The following is a 21,457-nucleotide window of genomic DNA, read 5'->3' on the forward strand; positions in this document are numbered from 1 at the left end:
ATTTTCATACATGTACATATACATACATGTCCACCTTATCTATTTTGTTCTCTTTTTAAAAACCTCATTAAATTTTTTAAATCCTACAACCCAGAGATAATTGAGATGATGGTATTAGGTATTTTCATACATGTACTTATACATACATGTCCTACAACCCAGAAATAATCAAGATGATGATATTAGGTATTTTCATACCTGTACATATACATACATGTCCATCTTGTCCATTTTGTTCCCTTTTTAAAAACCTTATTTTTTTTTTAACACTTAGGCTGATATTCTTGGTCTTACCTTAGTGTCAACACTTCCAAAACTTGCTTTCCAAATCAGGCATGAAAAAGCACCTACTCCCTTTCACTGAGGTTCCTTGCTAAAGCACTCCCTTCCTCCCTTAAAATCTCAGAAGCCTGAGGTTTACTCGAGATAAAAAAATCCACAGGTCCTACTTTCCAGTTAATTACCTGTTTAAAATGCTGTTTCAGGGCTGCCTCCCCCCACCCCCTTAGGAAAGGAGAATGTGTTGCAGGGCACACGTTCTACTTTGCCCTCACTTCCAGGGTAGAAAGATGAGAAAAGCTGCAGGCCAGGGGAAGGTAGGCAGTCTCAAAAGAAGAGTAGACCATCCTCACCCCTTTCCCCAGTGTCTCCTGGTTGTCTAGGTCTTCAGGGCCTTGGCCCAGAACTACCATCCTGTCTTTGTTCTGGGTCCAGGGGATAGGGGAGGATCTTTAGGGCAGCCTGGGGGCTGAGAAATGGCCAGCAGCTTCATGGTTTTGGCTGCTTTGCCCTGGCTTCAGCCCAGCTTCTGCCCCTCTCTACCCCCGCAGACCCTGTGATCTTGCCAAGGCTGGGATGGATGAGGGGACAGGAGGATGAAGAGGGTGCCCTTTGCTTCCTCTCTCTACAGTCCCAACAAGAACAGGGGTTAGTGGCCATGGTCACCTTTCCTCCTCGTCCACCCCATGGACAGAAGTGCAGTGGGTCCATGGGGGCACAGTGGGCTCTCATGTGGGTGCTATTTATGGTCAGTGGTTCCAGGGTTGCACTGGGCACAGACTAACCTCTGGTTGTCCCCCAAGGACTGCCTTTGGGTCACCAGGCTAAGATGTCCATGTGTATAAACAATGGGAAGGAAAACTTTCAAGACAGGGTAAATGATTCTACCCTTGACCAGACAGAGGCATAACTAGTGACTAAGGTATGCCCTCAAACCAACGGGGCTATGTATGGTATGTGTGGAGGGGAGATCACGGCCAGGGGTCTCCCTGCCATTCAACTTGGTATCTGACTTGATTCCTCTTCCTGGTCTGGGCCATGATTGTCACCAGGGTGGGCAACTGGTGTGTGAGTCATTTGAAGGCTGTGGTCCCTAAGTTCCAGGTCAGTGGGGCAAAGCACTGGCCCCCTCTCTAGTCAAAAGCTGTCACACTTTTATTCCTCTGGGTGTAGCCCAGCCCTCTCCTGCACTCTTGGCCCTGGTTCCAAGGCTTCTGTCCACTTGCACTAGAGTCATGATGGAGAGAAAGCTTTGCTTTTAACAGCACCAGATAGATGTGTGAGGGGAGGCTTTGCTTTGTTGAAAAGTGATTTGGAGGCTCTTTCTAGGCAATTTCTGACCTCTGGACACAAGCAGGCTAACACCTAGGCTTCCTGGGAAAAGGAGATCTACTCCCCTTTACTGAATAGGAACAATTTGACCTGAGAGAGGCTTAGGGGATGGAGGAGGACCCAGAAGGAGTGGGGCATTGGATGGCAAAGATTAGGAATAAGGAGACCCAGATGGCAACATGAAGATCACTGAACTGTGAGAAAAAAACAACCTGATTTAGAGTCTAATGAAGATTTTCAAGTTATTTCACCATGAAGTATGTGAGATAAATCCTGCCCTCCAACTTCCCTTGGAGTTTCCAGCGAAGTCTAGAATGTTCACTTGCTTTTGAGGGAATGGATTCTTTCTGGTGCAGGATGGAAATGCACACTGTCCCAGGGCCCCAGGAACTGGATGCTATGGGGGCAGTCAGCATTTCGACTGTCGGCACTGCCTTGGGTCTGGGAAGGAATTGGAAGAGACATCACCGTGTACTGGAACCTTCAAAAGCAGGGGCCTCCTGCTCCCCTCAGCAGGGAGAGTGTGGGCTAAGAGTTAGGTCCTGAGAGAGTGAGAAAAGGGACATTCTCTTTGCAGGGCTATTCCAAAGTTGCTGAAGGCAGGGCTGGACATGCAGTTGTATAAACAAGCTGGTTGGGAGACCAATGCTTGGAGATTCTACTATAGACATTTAGATGGATAGTGAGTCTAAATGCTAAAGTCTAAATAAAAGACATAAATAGAAATGCTATAGCTAATAATGTTCATGGCTGAATTGAGTACAACACCATCATCCTAGAGAGCAAGGAATTCTCTTTTACCACCTTCCTTTTTTATACCTCTAATTTCAGGCATAGGTTCTTAACAAGAATGAAATCTGTTATATCCCCAGTAACTTGTGTGGTTGGTGTTTGGCAAGGAGTAGTTGCTTAATAAACAGGTATTCAATGAATGAATGAATGAACAAATGAATGAACAAACGAATAGGTCCAGGTCTTGTTGCTATTCAGGATCTTGGCACTGTGCCTGAGTTTCCCATGTGATGTCCCCTCACAGGCCAGTGGCCAGGGGAGATGCTGGCTTCCCTTTAAGCCCTCTTTTCTTCAGGGTCTCCCCAGGAGTCCTGATTGGTGCCGAGAAAAGCCAAACTTTTGGTCATCAGTTCAGAGGTCTGCCCCTGATGACTATGTGGTTCTCATGCCTAATGTTGGGGGACCCCAAAAAGTGAGATTTGCCTGATGGTGTTTCTGTGTGCCTGAGCTCCCACAATGAGACAGAGCTTTTACTCCCGCTTTTCCAGCCCTCCATCTGGATTTCACACAGAGAGTCTGACTGACCAATCCTCCAGGATGTAACTGCAGGCCTGCCATGGGGCCAGTGCCTGTAGCTGTCTCAGCCGACCCTCTGCAAGAGGCCAGGAAGCATGATGATGAAGAGGTGGGCTTGGCAGTCAGGAAGACGTGGATTTGGGTGGCTCTGCCACTTACTAGAACAGTGTGAAGCAGGACAAGTTACTTCACCTCTCTATATAAAATGGGGACAATATAAATAGCTACTGTGTAGGAGTGCTTGAGGATTTTGTGAGACAATGCATATAAAGCGTTAAGACAGTGCATGACCCATGGTGAAAACTCAACAAATGTTAGTATTATTATATTGCCTCCTATTGCCCTATGAAGATTTGCTAGGCAGGATTTACATCCTCTTTGGTCATTTTATGATTATGGGGATGGACAAGATAGGAAACTTCAGCACCATTGAATAGTGTGTATGAGAGTGAGCTTGTGCACACATGCATGAGAGTATGCATGTGTAATGGTGAGAGAATGGGTGTCATTGTGTGCACACATGTGAGGTGTGTGAATGTGTACATGTGTGAGCATGTATATGTGAATGTGTCAGTGTGAGTGTGCATGCACATGTGAGTGTGTACATACATGTGTGACAGAGTATACATGTGTGTATGTCTGAGAGACTGTGAGTGTGTGTTTGTTTATGTGTGAGCATGTGTAACTGTGAGTATATGTATGTTTGTGTGCAGAGGCCCTTGGACACTGGCAGAGGGGCCGCTCTGAAGGAAAGTGCAAACTGCCACTTCCCAGAACTTTGTGCCATTGTATTTCTCATCACCTCTCCCCAGACCTCAAGTCACCATGTTGATGCCCTTCACCCTATTCTGGTGTCCCCTGTCTTCCCAGAGCCCTCCTGGTGCCTGGCACAGAAAGCATCAGTATGTGGAATATATGTAATTGGTAAATTCCTGAGCACAAGGCCAGATTACAGGCAGGCATGTTTGCCATGGGGAGCCAAACCCTGGCTAAGGGACCCAGAGGGTATGCAGCAGCTGTGGTCACTTCACTTTGTCACCGGCACCTAGTAGGGTAGGTACCCAATTAATGCATATGAGGACAACAGCCCAAGGCCTGAGGCCGTGTGGGTGCAACACTTGCATACTCCACCAGGTGGAGCCACGAGCTTATCTCAAGACTAGACTGATCTCCGGCTTCTGGTTTTGAGAATCCACATTTTAGACCAAATCTGTTCCAAGGTCTCCTGCTGCTCCACTGGAGAACAAGGGCGCTGGCCTCAGGCTCCTGGGCTAGCTCTCAGCTCAGATGATGATGACCGCTCCCCCTGCAAACCGCCCGTCCTGCATTTTCTCCCTCTTTCCTAGGTGCCTGAGGTTGAGACCAGGGGCCACAAAGCAGCCCTCATTGGAGGCTGGGCCAGTGGGGTGGGTGGAGTGGGGGTGCAGGTCCCTGCCCGGAGTGTGTCTTCTGCTTCCTTGGGCCCTGAGCATCTCCCCTGTGAGGCAGGTGCTGAGTAGAGGCCACACTCACCTTTCCAGCCCTGAAGACATCTCTTCACTAAACTCTGAGCTCTCACTACTGCCTGGAAAAGGAACACAGATCAATGAGTGTGGCAGTCTTGCAGAAGAGGTGCTGACCCCAGAGGGGCCTCTTTGTGCAGGCCTTCAAGCCCAACAGAAGTGTGGGAGAAACAGCTCCTGACTCTGAGGGCATCGATGTGACTTGAATTTTTGCTACTGGTATTTCTAACTCTGCTCTGGGAAAGCTGAAAGAACTATCCAGTCCCATATAAACTGTTCCCAGGTGGGTCCTCCATTCCCTTCCCACTGTCCCCCTGAAGGCTGCAGCTGCCTGTCCACTGGTCTATTGGGGTTTATGCCTTCAGGCCTCTGTCTCAGCCTGCCCTGGCCCCGCCACTGTCTCCCTTCTGACCCAAGTGAAGATAGCACAAGCACAGGCCTCACCTGGTGAGGACAGAGGCAAAAACGACATCGCTCCCTGAAGCCAGGGGCTTGTCTGGATGCTGGTCACAGTACAGCCACCTAGCATCACAGAGAAGCCTTGAGTGAGGCATCCTTTAGGTTCCTGGCCAGTGTAGACAGAAAGGCTCCATCCCACCATTTGGCTGCCCTCCTCTTTCCCCCAGGTCTGCCCCCTTTTAGGGCTGACTGGGACATCCTGCTTTCCGGGGGCTCTCTGAGGCCTAGCTTTGCCCCAGGGACAGCAGAGATATTTTTTTCTTTAATCACATGTGATGTCTTTGTACTCTCCCTTAGGCCTCAGAGGCTTCTCGGTTTAACCACTCTTTGTCTGCTGCCCTCTGGCACTGAGGCTAAGCAGTGGGAAAGGGGAAAGGAAAGAGGCCTTGAAATCAGTGTGAGCAATGGTCCTTATTACAGGATGCAAAGAACAGCTCAGTTCCAGAAAGTACACGTGCACACACAGCAACCTACTCCAGGGCTTTCAGCTCCAAACAGAAAAACATTTTGAGTTTCCTGACTTTAAAAGCCAAGAACCAAACCACCTTGTGATCTCCAGCCTGGCTACTGGACAGCATCTGACTCAGTTTTCTGTCTCAGAATAGCAAACCCTGCACTCAGGCACAGTGCAGAAAGTTTCCTGGATGTAAAACAGTTGTTCTGCTTCCCAACTGAATGCTCTTGGGCTAGTATTTCCCAGAGTGGGACCCTTAGAACCTTGTCCTACAGGAGGCTCCAAGAAAAAAGGTTTCAGGACCAAACAGTGTGGGAAGGCTGCAGACTCTAATGCCTTCTTGGAGGATTCATAATGCGCAGCAGCATATTAGAGTCTCTGAAAAGAAACTTGATTACCTTTGTTTAGCCTAACCTTTCCAAAAATATTAAACACAGAACTCTTCTTTCTAGGCACTCCTATGAACTATGGGATGCATTGTCCTAAGCTGTTGTATACTCATGGTTGGGTCCAAATAGGATGATCTCTTCTAAGGACAGAAGCAGACTGGAACTTGTTTGTTACAGACTTAAAAGGAGTGAAAGACAGCTGCCCCCTGGAGTAGTTGTCCATGTCCTCTGAGACCAGTCTAGTTTAACAAGGACATGGGACAGGAGATCCCTGCCTGTTTCCTCCCAACTCCCAGCCCCCAGACTCATGGACCCTCCATCCTACAGTCCTCACCAGATCCAAGTCCCAGCTGGGCAACCATCTAACCTAACATCAGCCCTGGGAGGACTCCCTGTTATGGGAAGCACACAGACACACAGACATACAGATTGCAGAAGCACAGGCACACTGAACAGCCACTAGAGAGTGCAACTGGCTGATGCAATAGTGATTGCATGTGTCCACCTGTCCTCACTGATCTGGGTCCTGTAGGGGCACAGATCTGTGAGCAGAGCTCAATGCCAGCCTCATCCTAACTTCAACTTCACCTTGCCCCAGTCTCAGCAGCATGGTTTCTGTCCCTTCCATTGACATGAGCACTGTTTCTGGTAAATCTCAGAGATGAAATTTCATTCTTAAAAATCAATTTTCCATCTTCCCTAATTCTGGCTTTTCAGTGTGAAGACAAGTACAAAGGTGAGAACCTGGTGGCATCCTAGCCCACCACTGCTGTTCTGAAGCAGACTCCACTGCTTTGCTGTGTAGAGCCCTGAGGCTCAAGGCTCCCCAGGGACAGCAGCACCCCCTGTCCAGGCTTTAGGAATTGCCAACCAATGACAACTGGACTCAAGAGTGTCTCCGGTTGCTCCTTCTACCTGCCGGTCAAACGTGGGGGTTATCAAAAGGACAAGGACAAACCCCAGGGCTCTTCACAAAGTCTGTGAAGCTAGAAAGGGAAGAATTTCCTGGTTCTGGGCTCTTCCTGAAGGGAGCCTTCTCTGAGGGGAATAAGGTGCCACTGGGTTCCCCACAGTGATGACACCACTGGGCACTGCACAGCAACACAGAGATAGACATGGAGCACACACTGGGCCCGTGGGCCTACCCGCCTGCTGTGTGCAGGCCAGAGCCGCTTACCTAGGGAGAGTCCATTGGTGATGGCAGAGGAGGAGGTGAGGGTGAGGCCCCTGCGGGGGCTGCGGGACTCTAGGACACTGTCGTCCAGTAGGTGCCTTGCTTTCTCCGATGGGAATGTCGCACTTTTACTCTCAACTACACTCAACTGACACATCATACTGGAAAATGGAAAGGAAGAAAGAAGGCAAAGCTCCTTATCTATGGAGTAACAGTGGTTATGCCTGCTCTGGGGTCCTAAGCGGAAGGTGCAGCTGCAGGAAAAAGACCTCCACCCAGAACCAAGTACAAGTACACCTACTATCTCACGGTGTGACCTTGGGCAAATTACATCTTTTTCCTGAGCCTCAGTTTCTCCCAATATCAGATGGGGATAACAATACTTGCCCTGCCTGTCTCCCAGGACAATTATTAGGCTCAAGTGAACAGATAGTAGGACTGTGCTTGTGGGCAATGGAGGACATGCAAATGAAGAGGCAGCATAACCAAGTGGTCACCAGGTCTGCTTCTGGAGTCACACACACCTAATCCAAATCCTTGTTCCAATGCTTATTCACCAAGGTAAGGCATTCCACCTTGTTGAACCTTATTGGACTCATTCTTAAAATGTGTATAATAATAGAACCTACCTCAGAGGTCTGCATGAGAACTCAATGAGATAATGCTTGACGGGCATGTAGAAGAGTATCTAGCACAGAGTAAGCGCTGAATGCTGGGAGAGCAACTGCCTCTTTCCTCCAGCCTGTGAGCATCTCCAGGACCAGCCTGGATTGGGCTGAGGTTTGTGCCTTAGTGGTAGAGGAACGGAGGGAAGAAAGGAAGGGAGAGAAGGACGGAGGGAAATGACGGAGGGATAGATGAACCTGTTCAGGAGCCCCCAGTAATGCCAAGGACTCATGCAAGCCCACTAACTGTCAGCCCCACAGGGTTGGGTAGACCAGCAGGTTCACTGCTCTGTAGGCTGACTGCAGCAACTGGCAAGCAGAAAGACTCCTAGTCCCAACACTGGCAGGTACCATGAGATGCCTACAACTGACCTGGATGGCAATCACTTGGTAAAGCCACTGGACTCTGGGGATCTCCATAAGAGAGTCACTGACTGAGCTTGGGCAAACTTTCTGGAATCCCACTGTTGCTTCCCTGCCCCTGGCATTCTTCCTCCATTGGCTACTAAGCCTGTGATACCTGTCAATAGTATGTAGATTGTGCTGCTGCAGCTGCCCTTCAGCTCTTCCCTGAGTCTGTGCCAGCCGCAGGAGAGAGTACCAACCAGATATCAAGGGTTCAGGTCAACAGCTCCCAGCATGGGATGAGGGAAAGACCCAGTTGGCAAGTATTTCTCAGCATTCCTTTAGGCCACAGCCCTCAGCTCAGTCCAATCTAAAGCACTTGGAGAGGACCTGCTCAGTGACCCACTTGTTGCCCAGGCTGTGGCTCTTCCTGTGTCTTGGGACCGGGGGTGTGGGGAGGCTCCCAGCAACAGATGCATCAGGACAGGTGGGTCTCCGGCTGAACCTCGCAGAGCTGGAGCTGGCAGAGGGGCCTGCGAACAGAACAGAGATGAAGAACAACGATAGGGGTTATGGTGGCAGGGGTATCTGTGGAAACTAGGTCAGGGCTGTGGAGGCTCAGAGGCAATGGTCTTCTGGTTTGGGGTAACGCCCCTGGCCTGGTGGTGGTCACAAACTGGGCCCCATGGCTTCCTACTAATTAAATACTGACACTATTTCCCTCTTCCCAACCTAATTAGCACCCAGAGCTGACAATTGGTCACGTGTCTCACTGTGCATAATGCCCATTGGCTAGGCAGCCCTGCTTGGCTAATACAGAGCTGCAGGGAGAGTGCTGCGGTCGGATGTGGGGATCAGCAGCCTGACCCCGATTTCCCCATGGCATGACTTACCCAAAGCCATCTAGTTGGTAAGTGATAGAGTTGAGAACAAAAGCATGTCTTCTGAGTCCAAATCCAATGCCTTTAGCCTGTGCCCTCATATAGTCACTTTCTGTCCTTCACCTCTTCATTCAACAAAAAAGGACTGACAGCTTACTGGGGAAGGTAGCAATGTACTGAGTCAGAACACAGATAGGCAGGAGTTTAGGTCCCAGGTCTGCCAGTTGTTAGGTAGATGACCATGGACAGGTTACTCAACTCATTCCTGTAGACTCAGTTTCCTCATTTGAAAAGTGGGAATAATTAAACTCACACCGCAAGTTGCTGGGAGATAACGCATACATACACTTTCATAGTTAGCACTAATACTTACTTCTCCCTTGGCCCCAGCCAAGTCATTAAAGCTGACCGAGTTAAGGAGTCCAAAGTCCCACTGAGGGAAACGGACTTTGGCCCAGTGGTTAGGGCGTCCGTCTACCACATGGGAGGTCCGTGGTTCAAACCCCGGGCCTCCTTGACCCGTGTGGAGCTGGCCATGCGCAGTGCTGATGCGCGCAAGGAGTGCCGTGCCACGCCAGGGTGTCCCCCGCGTGGGGGAGCCCCACGCGCAAGGAGTGCGCCCGTGAGGAAAGCCGCCCAGCGTGAAAAGAAAGAGCAGCCTGCCCAGGAATGGTGCCGCCCACACTTCCCGTGCCGCTGACGACAACAGAAGCGACAAAGAAACAAGACGCAGCAAATAGAACCGAGAACAGACAACGGGGGGGGGGGGGGGGGGGGGGGGGGGGGGATTAAATAAATAAATAAATAAATCTTTAAAAAAAAAACAAAACAAAGTCTCACTGAGCACAATATGCAGAGAATGAAGTAGGAGTCCACAAATCCTGCATGCTGGCTATATCCAGAGCTATATTTTTGAGGGATGTGACCCAGACCACTGCTGTACTTGTTAGTTTCCATGGCTTTAGCAGTGAGGTATTTAAGGGAGGTGTCCTCGGCTGCTAGCCCAGCCCTAGCTACCTGGGGTAAACATCAGGGCATCCACAAAGGGCTTAGCCACTTCCTGCAGAGCAAGCCAAAGACAGAGCAAATCAAGGGGTCTGCTGCCTGGCCATGCTTGGGAACTTCCCTAGGGGCTGTGAAGCCTGAGGTCTGTGCAGAGCTCCAGACCCTCCACTACAAGATCCCATAGATCCACAAATGACCTAAGGGTTCCCATGTCCTCCAGCCTACCTGAATCATCCTTGTTTTAATGTCCAAAAAACTGACCCATGTTCCCAGCCTGTAAACTGTAGGCTGTAAGCTCTGTAAGCTTGTAAACTCTCAGTTCCATTTTTGTTAAATGAATAGGTAAAGGAGAGAAAGTGGCTAAATGAGGGCACAGGAGTAAGGGCACTGGATTTGGGGTGAGAAGACATACTTTTAAGCTTCAACTATCATTTACCCACTGGGTGGCCATGGGTAAGTCCAGCCCCCTTCTGACATGTCTGAAGATTCACAAGGTTTGGGAACTTATGTCATCTCTAGCTCTGAATTCTTGCTCTCGGTTGAATTCTCACTTCCCACTTCCTGATCTGCTCTCTCCATACCCTATTCTGCACTCACACCTTCTCCTTCATTTCCCTGAAGTCTTATCAACAGTCCTTTTCTCAGGTCTTGGCCAACATTTCCCACTGTTGCCCTAAACAACTATTCCCAAACATCACCTCTCTCTTTAAACTTCTCGCTCAGCTTATAGACCCCTTCCCTTTTAAATAACACACTCTCTACTTCAGTAAGAAAACTGTGGTTGTCAGGTTTGATTTCTCTCACTTCTACTCCTGCAACTATCAGAAGTACCTCCATTCACACCACCCTACCCTCCAGTCTTGGGGGAATGGCGTCCCCTCTGTCTAACATGATCCCTTGTATACAGTAAAGTGACAAAGTAGCCAAAGCAATAGTAATTCAAACTGTTTGCTATTGGGGCAGAGACAGAGAAATGGATCAATGAAACAGAAGGAATGCTCAGAACTTGCTTCATGATTATGCTGGCTGTGGGGAAAGGAAGGTCTTTTTATAGGGCAAGAATTATTGCATTCCATGTAGAGAAAGATGTAATTTGACTCCTACTTTATATTAGACCAGTGGATTAGTGTCATGCTTGTGAAAATCAAAAAGGCAAACTGTTGGGAAAAAAAGTAGGAGAATAACTTTATGACCTTGGGGGAAGAAGTAAAAAGCCCAAACTCTAAAGAAAAACACGAATAATTTTGACTACATTAAAACTAAACATTTCCATACAAAATGACAACAAAATCAAAGCTAAAAGGCCAAGTCATAGACTGGGAGAAGGTATCAGCTACTCACCTAATCAACAAAGGATTCGTATTCAGACATAAGGAGAAATTTTAAAATCCATTAAGAAAGAGACAAACTACATAGAATATGGGCAAAGAATATGAATAGGGAATTCACAAAAAACTAAAATGACTGATAAATATAAAGGAAGTTGATTAACATTAACTGGTAATAATGGAAATGCAAATTATGGTAAAAATGAGATATTCTTCTACCTAATCATTAAAAAAAGTATCTAACAATATCAAGTGTTGGCTAGAATATGGAGAAAAAGGAACTCTACTTCAGGACTTATATGACCACAAACTATTTGGAAAGCAATTAGCAATACTGAGTAAAAGAGAAGATGCCGTGTCTTTTTGACCCAGTGATTCCAATTCTAAGTATCTACCCTACAGAAACTCTCATATGTGTGTATATAAGGATGTTGCAGGACTGTGTTTACTAGCAAAAAAGTAGAAACAACCCATGGGTCCTTCAGTAAGGAAACAGATAAATAAGTGGTAGTTTATTCATATCATGAATTCTACAGAACAGAAAAAATGAGGAAACTGGATCTGTAGTTATCAGTATGGATAAATCACAAAAACATGTTAAAAGGGCAAGTTGCAAAAGAATATTTATGGCATGATGCCATTTATTTAAAATTTTGGAAAACACATAAAACAATATTAGATATGTTTATTCATAATTATATATGCAGCAAAACACAAAAACCTGCACAGGAATGCCATGAAGCACTATCAGGACAGTAGGTACCTACCTCTCAGGAGGAAGAGAAAAGGAGGCAGAATGGGGGTGAGAGTGAGTTTTGCTCTATCTGAAATATTATTAATACTTAAAGAAATATGAAGCAAATATGGCAAAATGTTATCTGTGATGTCATTTTCTGTATTTTTCTCTATGTGCTAAATACTTCCTTATAAATTAGAATACCTTATAAATTAGAGTGGACATCTACTCTCTACCAGGGGCTGTGCCAGGGGCTGTGCTGGGCTCTTCTATTTTCCGCTCCAGATCTACTCTCCACCCTTCTCCACCCTGTGCCATGAACCAGGGAACTGCAGTATGGGACCTAGATCAGCAAGTTCCCTGGTACTCTGGCTTCCCACTGAGTTAGGTCAATGGGAAGCATTGGCCAGAGACTGGAGGAGGCGGAGGATAGTGAGGGGGGCATTGATTCTTTTGGTTCCCTCCCTGTGGGGTCACCCCCTGGAAGTGGCAGTCTATTCAAGCCGTCTCTGACTCTGGGTTTTGGTAACCAGTGCCTCCCTGCACTCCTGTAGGCCTATGGGTAATAATCATACCCCACTGTTTCTAGGCCTGGAATGCTGCACTGTCCCTTGGGATTTCCCTACAGCCTCCCCAAAGGGTATCCATGGAAGGCCTGTGAGGAGCGTGTGGAAGTACTAAAATTGTAGCAACGCTTTGTGTATATATGCATTTTTAGGCAAGTGGGGCCACATTGTCATCAGCTTCAAGGCTGTGATTCCTAACCAGAGAATGCATTGGGTTCATCTGGGGAGTTTGAAGAAGCTCCCCAGGTGATGATGTGCAATCCTGGTGAACAAAGCAGAGGCTCAAAAAGCTGGGACCAAAAGCAGACTCTAAACCTTGTCACAGAGAAAATGTCGCCTGTAGACATTTCCAGAGAGGAAAAGGAAGAATGAAAACCATCCTGCTTTGTTTTTGTTTTGCACATATTGCTCAATAAATGAATCCATGAAAAGGGTGGAATTCGTCTTGTTTATCACCAGCCATGTATGAGGGATTAAAATCTCACTGCCTGAGTCATTCTGGCTCCCTCTCACCCTGGGTTCAGGAAAGTGTTTTCAAAAGGTCAAATTGCATTGCTCCTCCCTATGGGTTTTAAATTGGAACTCAAGACTCCATGGTATTGTGGTAGTAAATTATGATGACAATTATGGTGGAATACTATGTGCCTGGTGCTGTGCTTTGTGCTTGTGCTGCAACATATGAAGTGGATATTCTTTACAGGTAAGAAAGCCAGGGTTTCTATATCCACTAAATGCCAGAGGCAAGATTTGACCCAGGTTTACCCACTATCCTGGTGGCAGCAGGGACAGGGAGGGGCAATGGAATGCTAGTGTTCGAAGGTCAGGCACTGGTCACAACATGAGGAAGAAGGAACACAATGATCCCATTTAAGCAGGGGGCCCTTACTCCAGGAAATCTAAGACAGATAAGATCCAATTGCTACTCTTGAGGAAGGGGAATAATATCTATTATGTACCAACTGTGTACCAACTTTGTACAAACACTTTCATGTCCTACTTCATTGGACCCCATATGGGCAGTAGGTACTTTTGTCATCGTTATTTTAAAGGGAGGCTTGGAGATTCACCAAGTACCCACAGCTGGAGGGGGTGCTGGATTTGTTCCCTTAACCTGGCACTAGTGGTGAGAGCTAGGTGATTTGTGGCTCTTCTGGTAACTTTCTCTGGTCCTTTCCAGCTCACTCCCTATCGGTTCCTTTTCCCACCTGTCTCCATGTGGTTTCTGCATCCTGGCTCTGATTCCTGTTGTCAGTCTCTCCCAGTGCCTCTGGACTTGTCCTTGGTATTTGCTCTCTCCCATTAACTTCCAATTCTCCCTCCAAAACTATGCCAAGATCTGCCCCACTCTTCTTTCTGCTTTGGACAGCCTTGGGTGGTGTGGCTGACTTCAAATGACACTCAACTCAGCTGGGGGAAAGGTGGGGGCCCAACCAGGAGAGCATGTGCTCCCCCCGGGTCCAGTTTCAAGGCTGATGCTGCTCTCGGTGCCCTTGGTTTTAGCCACTCCCATCTCCTGCACTGTTGACCAACAGCCTGGGTCTGGTACCAAAGCAGAAGAATTTTCATTCAGCTGGGACCTGGGGGTAGGGAGCAGCCTCTCTGCCAGTAAGTAACACCCTCTACTGCCCAAAGGCCTGTGTTCTTGCCCAGCCAAGTCTGGGGAGGTCACCACGTGACAGCACCAGGAACATGTGTCTTCTGGGACCGTTTCTGAGTGGGATGGCTGGCAAGTTTGTTCCTCCATGTCCTCGGGGCAGGGGCAGGGGCAGGGGCAGAGGAGAGGGCAGCGATAATGAGCGGGGACTCTGGACTTTGCTCAGCAGAGTGTAGTCCCCACTGCCCAGCCCGATATGACATGAACAGTTGGAAAAACTGACCATGTGGCTTGACTATCTCAGAGGATTGCTCTATTTTTCCTCAGCATAATTTTTCCATGAATAATCTTTAAAGCTCTTTAAATGACTGTTTCTTTAGCACTTTTATTGGAACATATGAGAACTGACAGTCTCTGCGGGGAACGAGATATCATATTGAAATAAAATCTGGTTTTCATTACATTTCTCTCAAGAAACCGACATGCTGCCCAAGAGCTCACTCATTGATTGGAAGGGAAAGGAGTACAGGGCCTTCTAGTAACAGCCTTGGAGTGGACAGGATTAAAGGTGATGAGCAGCAATAGCAAAGAAGTTGGCATCTAGAGGCACACAGGCTTGGGCTCCCACTTGTGCCTGCCACTTGCAGGATGTGCAGTCTTGCACAAGTACCTCATACCTCTGAGCCGGAGTTTCTACATCTGCAAAACAGGTACAGTGATCCTGACCTTTCAGTCTCCCTGTCAGGAGTGAATGATATAGCATCTCTCCTTTCTTCATGCAACAAATGTCTACTGGACCCTGACTCTGTGCCAGCCACTGGGCCAGGTACTGTAAATACAACACTGAATTAGAAAGATGTTGTTCTGCCTGCCTTCATGGGGTTTGTGGCCATGGGGTTTGTGGGTGAAAGAGAAAAGTAACCAGATAATTATACCCAGGAGAAACATATGCTCATCAAAGGAGAATAATGATAATAAATGTGGCAATCATAATAACCACGGCAGCATAATGATAACAATGGCTAACATTTATTAGCACATACTATGTGCCAGAAATGCTTTGTACATATAAGCTCATTTCATTTAAACCTCACAGTAACACTGCCACAAAGGTATTGTTATTAACTCTGTTTTATGATGTTGCACCTGAGGTGCAAGGAAGTTAAGGAACTTGCCCCAGGTAAGCAGCTGACTAGTGGTAGAGCCAGAAGCACTGTCCTTTGGGGGAAGGGTCAGAGAGGACTTATGGAAGGTCTGACATCCAGGCAGAGCCAACAATTCCAGCAGAAGTGGTGATATATGCAGATGGAACAGCATGTGCAAAGGCTCAGAAATAATGGATAACAGAACCTACTAGAGAAACTCAAAAGAGCCAGCCTGGCTAGACAGTCTAAAGTGGGGAATGTGGAAGATGAAGCAGAGAAAGGCTATGGTCAGAAATGCAGGGCCTTTTGAGGAGCTTGGAATTTAATGGAGGGGAAGGCATGGAGATTTTTAGGAAGGGATGGTGATGCACTCAGATTTGTACCCTTGAAAAATCATTCTGGCAGCAGTGTGGGGAACGAAAGGAAGTGGCCAAGACTTGAAGCCATAGTCTGCGATAAAGAGATGTGGATGGGAGGTATCTAAGAGGTGGCCCAGCCAGGGAGCCAGGGAGTGAGGAGGGAGGGAGGAGTTAGGGTAACACTTGGTGGAGGCGGGTGCCATTCACATCGGGAACAGGTTTGGGGGCATGATAGGAAGGTCAGTTTGGAACTGATGTACAGTTTCCATGGGAAACATCATGAGAGAGCTCATGGCTAGGAATGGTCATGTATGACTTTGTCAGCATAAGGGAGTTGTGGAACCCCAGGAGTGGACAAGATTATTAGGGAGTATATGCTCAGTGAGAAGAAAAAAGGCCTGGGACAGAACGTGGAGAAAACCAATGTCTGGGGATGAGAAGTAAAAACCAAGGCCAGAAGAACAAATATTTGAGGAAATTCTCATGTTTAGATGCATGAGGAAGGTGATCTTGTGCCTCGTTCGTAATTCTAAAGAACAGTGTCTCAGAAGCAATGTGCAGTTCTCCCTACCCCTGCAGCCCTTGGTTCAGCTGTAACTTCTTCCTGCTCAGAGATAGACTCATAGAGGAGACAGGCATTTCTGGGGTTGGAACACATAGCAGCTGTCCTCTTTTCTCTGGTCTGGGTCTCCAGAGAAAGCAGCCTGGAGGGGCCTGGCCTGCCATATTGGCCAGCCAGCATTAAAGCACTCCCTGAGCCACAGTGTCTTTTTCTGTCCATCCCACTTGGACCACAGCAGACAAAAGTGAAATATTTGGCAAACACTAATTACCCCAGAAATTTATCTCCCTTTCATTGTGTACATTGCTCTCAGGAGGGAAGATAGAAATAGAGGAGAAGAACTGCTGATCTCCCATCTTCAGGGCTTAAATTAGACAACAAGGGGGACTTTATTGAGATATGAGGCCAAGTGCTTTCCATCACACATATCCCTGAGTTCTCACAAATAGGACCTTTAGCTTTCCCATTACCTGATGGGGAAGCAGGCTTTGAGAGGGAGGTCATCCCCATCCTCCTCCTGGGTCAACTCCTTCTGGCAAATGTTCCCATGGAAGCCTGTACCTTGCTTTTATAGAACTTGTTCATTTGTAATTAAGGAATTGTGTGTGAACATTTGTTTACTGTCCTTCTCCCCTACTAGACACAAGCTCTGGGAAGTAGGGGCTATGTTCCTAGGGTGAAGCACAGGGCTGCATTTACAGTCAGATGGCCTAAGCATTTGCTGGATTGATGGGTGTGGTGCTTGTACCTGCAAGGGAACTGGTGACCAAGGAGGACCTGCAGCTGGGACCGGGAGCCACATTCCCATGGATTTCCAGCAGCATCTGAGCAACCCTGCCCTATTCAGGCAGTCTGGCAGCCCTGCTGCTGCTGCTGCTCATGAGGGTGTTTGCCAAGTTTTGCACATCAGAAATTAATTGGAGGCAGCTGTGGCCAAGGGAAAACTGCTCAATTGGAGTCAGGAGACTTGGGTTCCAGTCCAGCCTCTGCCCTGGGCTAAACTGGGAGCTCATGGTCACGTCTCCTCATCCCTTTGAGCCTCAGATTATTCACTGGAGAAGGGGAATGACAATTGCCACATTCTGGAGCACTTGAAAGTGCCACATTGTATGTCTGGTGCACAGGGCATACATTCACCAAATCTGAAGGGGATCGATTCTGTGTCTCCTGGGTTGTTTCCTTCACACGCTGAAAGCCCTGTTCCCAGACCAGGGACTCAGGCTCTTTTGGTCTGCCAGAGCCCTGCAGCTCTCTGGGGCACTGGGGCCTCTCTGCACAAAAAGTCTGTTTGTGTTTAAACCCTTCTCTGGCCAGGTTTCATGGTCGAGCCTGGGAGCTGGTCACTTTTACATTCACACACATTTTTTGTTTCTCATACATGCAACTCTCACGGTTCCTTACTGTGAGCCAAGATCTAGCTCACACATCACTCAGAATATCCTAATTCTTTCCTCTGAAAAATGGCATCTAATCACCCTTTGACTGTGGTGCAGTTGAGACGCTTTCTCCTTGGAGTCAGAAGGCCCAGATTTCCAGGCCACAGGGAGCATGGAGCAAAGGAAAGCTGGGAAGCCATTTGTGCTCCATTAGGAGCTGGGCCATGACAGGGTAAAAGAGTCAGTCAGAACTGGGTTTGAGTCTTAGCTCCTTTGCTTGCCCTTCATGTAACAGGCTACTAAAGTGGGGGACTTCAAGAAAAAAGCAGGTGTAAATTCCACAGTGAAAGCGCAAGAACTGGCTTCCCCAGCCCTTGAGTTCCTCACCTAGGGGACCCTCACTCATTCTGAGAGTAGAAAAGGGCAGGGAAAGGAGAGTTATAGAGAGAGGAACAGGTGGAGAAGGGTGAGGCCCCATCCTCTGCCCATGAGGGTATACTCCTCTTGTATTTTAGCAAAGTGAGGGGGGCCACCATGAACCAGTTGGGGAGCCTAAAATATGTCTCCAGCAGTTGGGAGAATATGAGTGCCCTACTCATGCCCAAGGAAGCCAAATGGCCAAGGCAAGAGGACAATGCTGGCCAGACTTCAGTTAGTCAGTCCCAGGTCAGTCGGAGCAAGGACGATGTATGCCTCCCATGGACTGAGGTGACCCCCCGCAAGGAAAGCCAGCATAAGGCTGGCTGGGGTCTTGGCCCACAGGGCTTGAGGGGATCCAAGTAGCAATAAGCTGTGGTGGACATCAGACTATGAAAGAGGTTGCAAGTGGTCCCCAAAATGCATCTGCATCTTCCTGGGTTAAGGGATCTCTGGAATCTCTGAAAAACTCCTGAAAGTGCCTTTGAGAAGAAGATCAGCTGAATCAACTGCCACCTAGAGTGTTCGGTGCCCCAAGACAATAGCAATCACCTCTAAGACTGTGTACTTTCCCCCATGCCCTGATTAGCAAATACAGAGAAGGGGGAAAACACTAAGGGCAGCACAAGGGCCAAGTACTTCTGCTCTCCTGCCGTAAGAATTCAGCTGTAGCATCCCAGCTAGGGTGAGGGAAAGAGATTTAATACCAAATCTCATTCTGACACAGAACTAGCCTTCTAAGGACCAAATTGAGATAGTATATGACTCAAAGTGCTGTAGGAAAGTCACAGATGAACCAAGGTGGCCATCCAGGGGCAGGGGGATTATTGCACTACACAATTGCAAAAGCAATGGAGGCAGAGTTCAGTGCACGTGAGTACAGAGCTTGTTCCACATGTAGGTTACGCGCGATGCATCTGTCCACACCCTGGGTTCAGCTCTTGGCTCCGCCACCAACTTAATGCATGATGCTGGGCGAGTGATTTTGTCTCTCTGTGCCTCAACATCATCAGCTATATAATTGGGATAATATTGGTACCCCTCACAGGGTACTTGTGTTCACTGAGTGAACACATAGGAAGTGTTTACAACAGTGCCTGGCAGAAAGTAAGTGCTCAATACATGTGAGCTGCTATTATTTAACTCTTTGAGCCTCCATTTCCCTATTATAAAACAGCTGTTGTGGTTTTAAAACATATCCACACCTTCTTTGATACTGCTCCCATTGAGTGGTAGGGCCTATGTCCCCTTTTCTTCAACTTGGGCAGGACCTTTTGACGTTGTGACAGAGTATGGTACACGTGACACTATGTGACTTCTGAGCTAGGTCACAGAGGTGCCATGCAGCTTCTACCTTGCTCTTTGTGGACATTCACTCTGCGAGAAAGCCAACTGCCATGTAAGAGTCTGACTACCCTGAGACTGCCATTCTGTGAGGAAGCCCAGGCCATGTGGGGAGGCCACACAGGCATGGTCAGCTCCAGCCCAGAGCGTCAAACACCAGGCATGTGAGTTAAGATGCCTCCACATGATTCTAGCCCCTGGCCACTGAGCCACTCTCAGCCTTCAAGTCTTTCCCGTTAAGGACCCAGATGCTGTGGAACAGAGACAAGCCATCCTGGCTATGCCTTGTCTGACTTCCTGCCTCACAGAAGCTATAGGTGTAATAAAATAGTTCTTTTGTGCCACTAAGTTTTAGGGGTGGCTCATTATGCAGCAGTAGTAACTGGAATGGCCATTGAGTGTGTGGGTTAGAGCTGAGGTGAGGGCCCTTTGGTTTCTGTCCAGTGCTGTGTCAGATGCCAGATTACTGCCCCTCCGTTGGACAGAATCAACGCGTAGGCCAAGAGCTAATATTACTGATGGGTGTAAGTGTGCCAGGCACTGTGCTAAGGGCTTTTCCAGCACAAGCTCAGTGAAATTCCCAGCAGCCCTGTGAAGTAAGCATTATTCTTACTCCCATTTCACCAGTAAGAAAACTGAGGCTCTGAGGGATTAGGCCCATTGCCCAATGTCCCACAGTTAGGAAACATCAGAGCCAGGCTTTGAACTTAGGTCTGCTTGACTCTAGAGCTCAGCTTCTAACCACTAGGCAATAAGACAAGGGAAGATCAAAAGGTGTGCCTGAGAGCAGTTCTGATACTATGAGTACAGAAATCTGAGGCCAAGACTGAGATTTTCCATGGACTCATTTTGTTGCCAAGGAATCTTCAAAGAAAACCTGTCATTTGGTTAGGCTATGTGGAGGTGGGCCTAACAAAATCTGGAAATGCCTTCACTAGTTCCAAAGCACACATAAACATTACTTGCCTTCTCTGGGGGTCAACGTTCTCTATAATTTTTGCTCTCCAGGAAAATATTAGTTCATTTATATAAACTAAACATTACATACAGAGGAAAGTTGAAAATGTGGCATTTCTGGCCTTATTTTTCCCTCTACCGACCCAGAAACTGAGAAGGTTTCTCCATTTCCTTTCTCACAACCTATTTGTTGGTGTGGAACTACCCATAGAACCACTCCCCAGGGATGGAAAGTTGGGGGGTCGGGGGAGGGCACAGTGCTCTGGGGGTTCAAGGATCATCCCAGAGACAAAGGGCACAGCTTCAGCTTGGGGACCACTTTTGATATTAAACAAGGTCTCAAAGGGACCCAGGACCAAATCTGCCACTGATGTCAGAACAAAGGTCTCCCATCCCAGTGGTAGGGACACTGACCAGGGATGTAGGCGCAACCTCAAGAAGGGTCCAAGAGCCTGCCTGGCCAACTTCGTCTTGCTCATATTGACTTCCTTTTGGCTCCTCAACATGCTACTCCTTACCTCCTCACAGCTTTTGCGGCTTGTCTCCTCCACTAAAACATGAGCTCCATGAAGACAGGGACTTTGTCTTGTTCTTGCTGGGAACCTGGCTCATAGCAAGTGCTTTAATCACAGTGAATGTGTCTTGGGGCCTTTCCATGGAAGGTATTATATTGGGTATCTGACTGCTAGAAAGAGAAGCCAGAGCTGGAGCTTAATCCCCACTCCTGAGTTGCTGAGGGAGGCTGCGTTCCTCCCATTCCTGGGACTGCAAGGGGCACATTCCTGCCCCTGTGTCTGCTCAGGCTCCTGCAATGCATGCAGTTTAACTGCCAGACCCATGGAAGTCTTCCCTGGAGCTGCCCCTCTGATACCACTCTCCACTAGATTCCTTGGCTGTCCCACAGCTACAACAGCACTCACTGCTTCCTGATCATCTAAGGCTGCAAGTAGAAAACCAAGACCACTGAATGTGTCTGACACCCTCCAGATACTCCCAGCCTGTCTGGTGGTCAATGAATACCTCAACATCCTGCTCCCAGGGCCGAAGTGAGAGCTTTGGAAAATTGGTGGAAAACACTCCTATGAGCGAGGGCTTGCTCCACTGTGTAAAAACTGCCAGCATCAGCACTGCTCTGGAAGGGAGTGCCAAGTCAGCAGTCAGCACACTCTGAAGTTGCCACAGAGAATCAGGTGTTCCCCAAGCCCAGCAAGGAGCTCAGAAGCCAGGGCTGAAAGGGCGAGGGTAGGCAACCAAGGATATTTACCAAGTGCCCTGGCATG

At 48.0% G+C, this 21,457-nt stretch overlaps 1 protein-coding gene across 14 annotated transcripts in view; it reads right to left on the reverse strand.

Annotated features, from left to right (window-relative positions):
* The window catches only part of RALGPS1 (Ral GEF with PH domain and SH3 binding motif 1), a 469,715-nt gene that overhangs the window by 21,412 nt on the left and 426,846 nt on the right, over positions 1–21,457 (reverse strand). For 8 of the 14 annotated variants that reach the window (XM_058302893.2, XM_058302897.2, XM_058302899.2 and 5 more), the window contains 3 exons: positions 8,314–8,440; positions 6,901–7,058; positions 4,432–4,483 (listed from right to left, as the gene is read on the reverse strand). In XM_058302893.2, the coding sequence (XP_058158876.1) occupies positions 4,432–4,483; positions 6,901–7,058; positions 8,314–8,440 (337 nt within the window). The remainder of the gene's footprint in view (positions 1–4,431; positions 4,484–6,900; positions 7,059–8,313; positions 8,441–21,457) is intronic. The other 6 variants (XM_058302905.2, XM_058302906.2, XM_058302903.2 and 3 more) reach the window with 1 other exon arrangement.

This window comes from Dasypus novemcinctus, chromosome 8, assembly GCF_030445035.2.
Source record: "Dasypus novemcinctus isolate mDasNov1 chromosome 8, mDasNov1.1.hap2, whole genome shotgun sequence".
Lineage (NCBI taxonomy): Eukaryota > Metazoa > Chordata > Mammalia > Cingulata > Dasypodidae > Dasypus > Dasypus novemcinctus.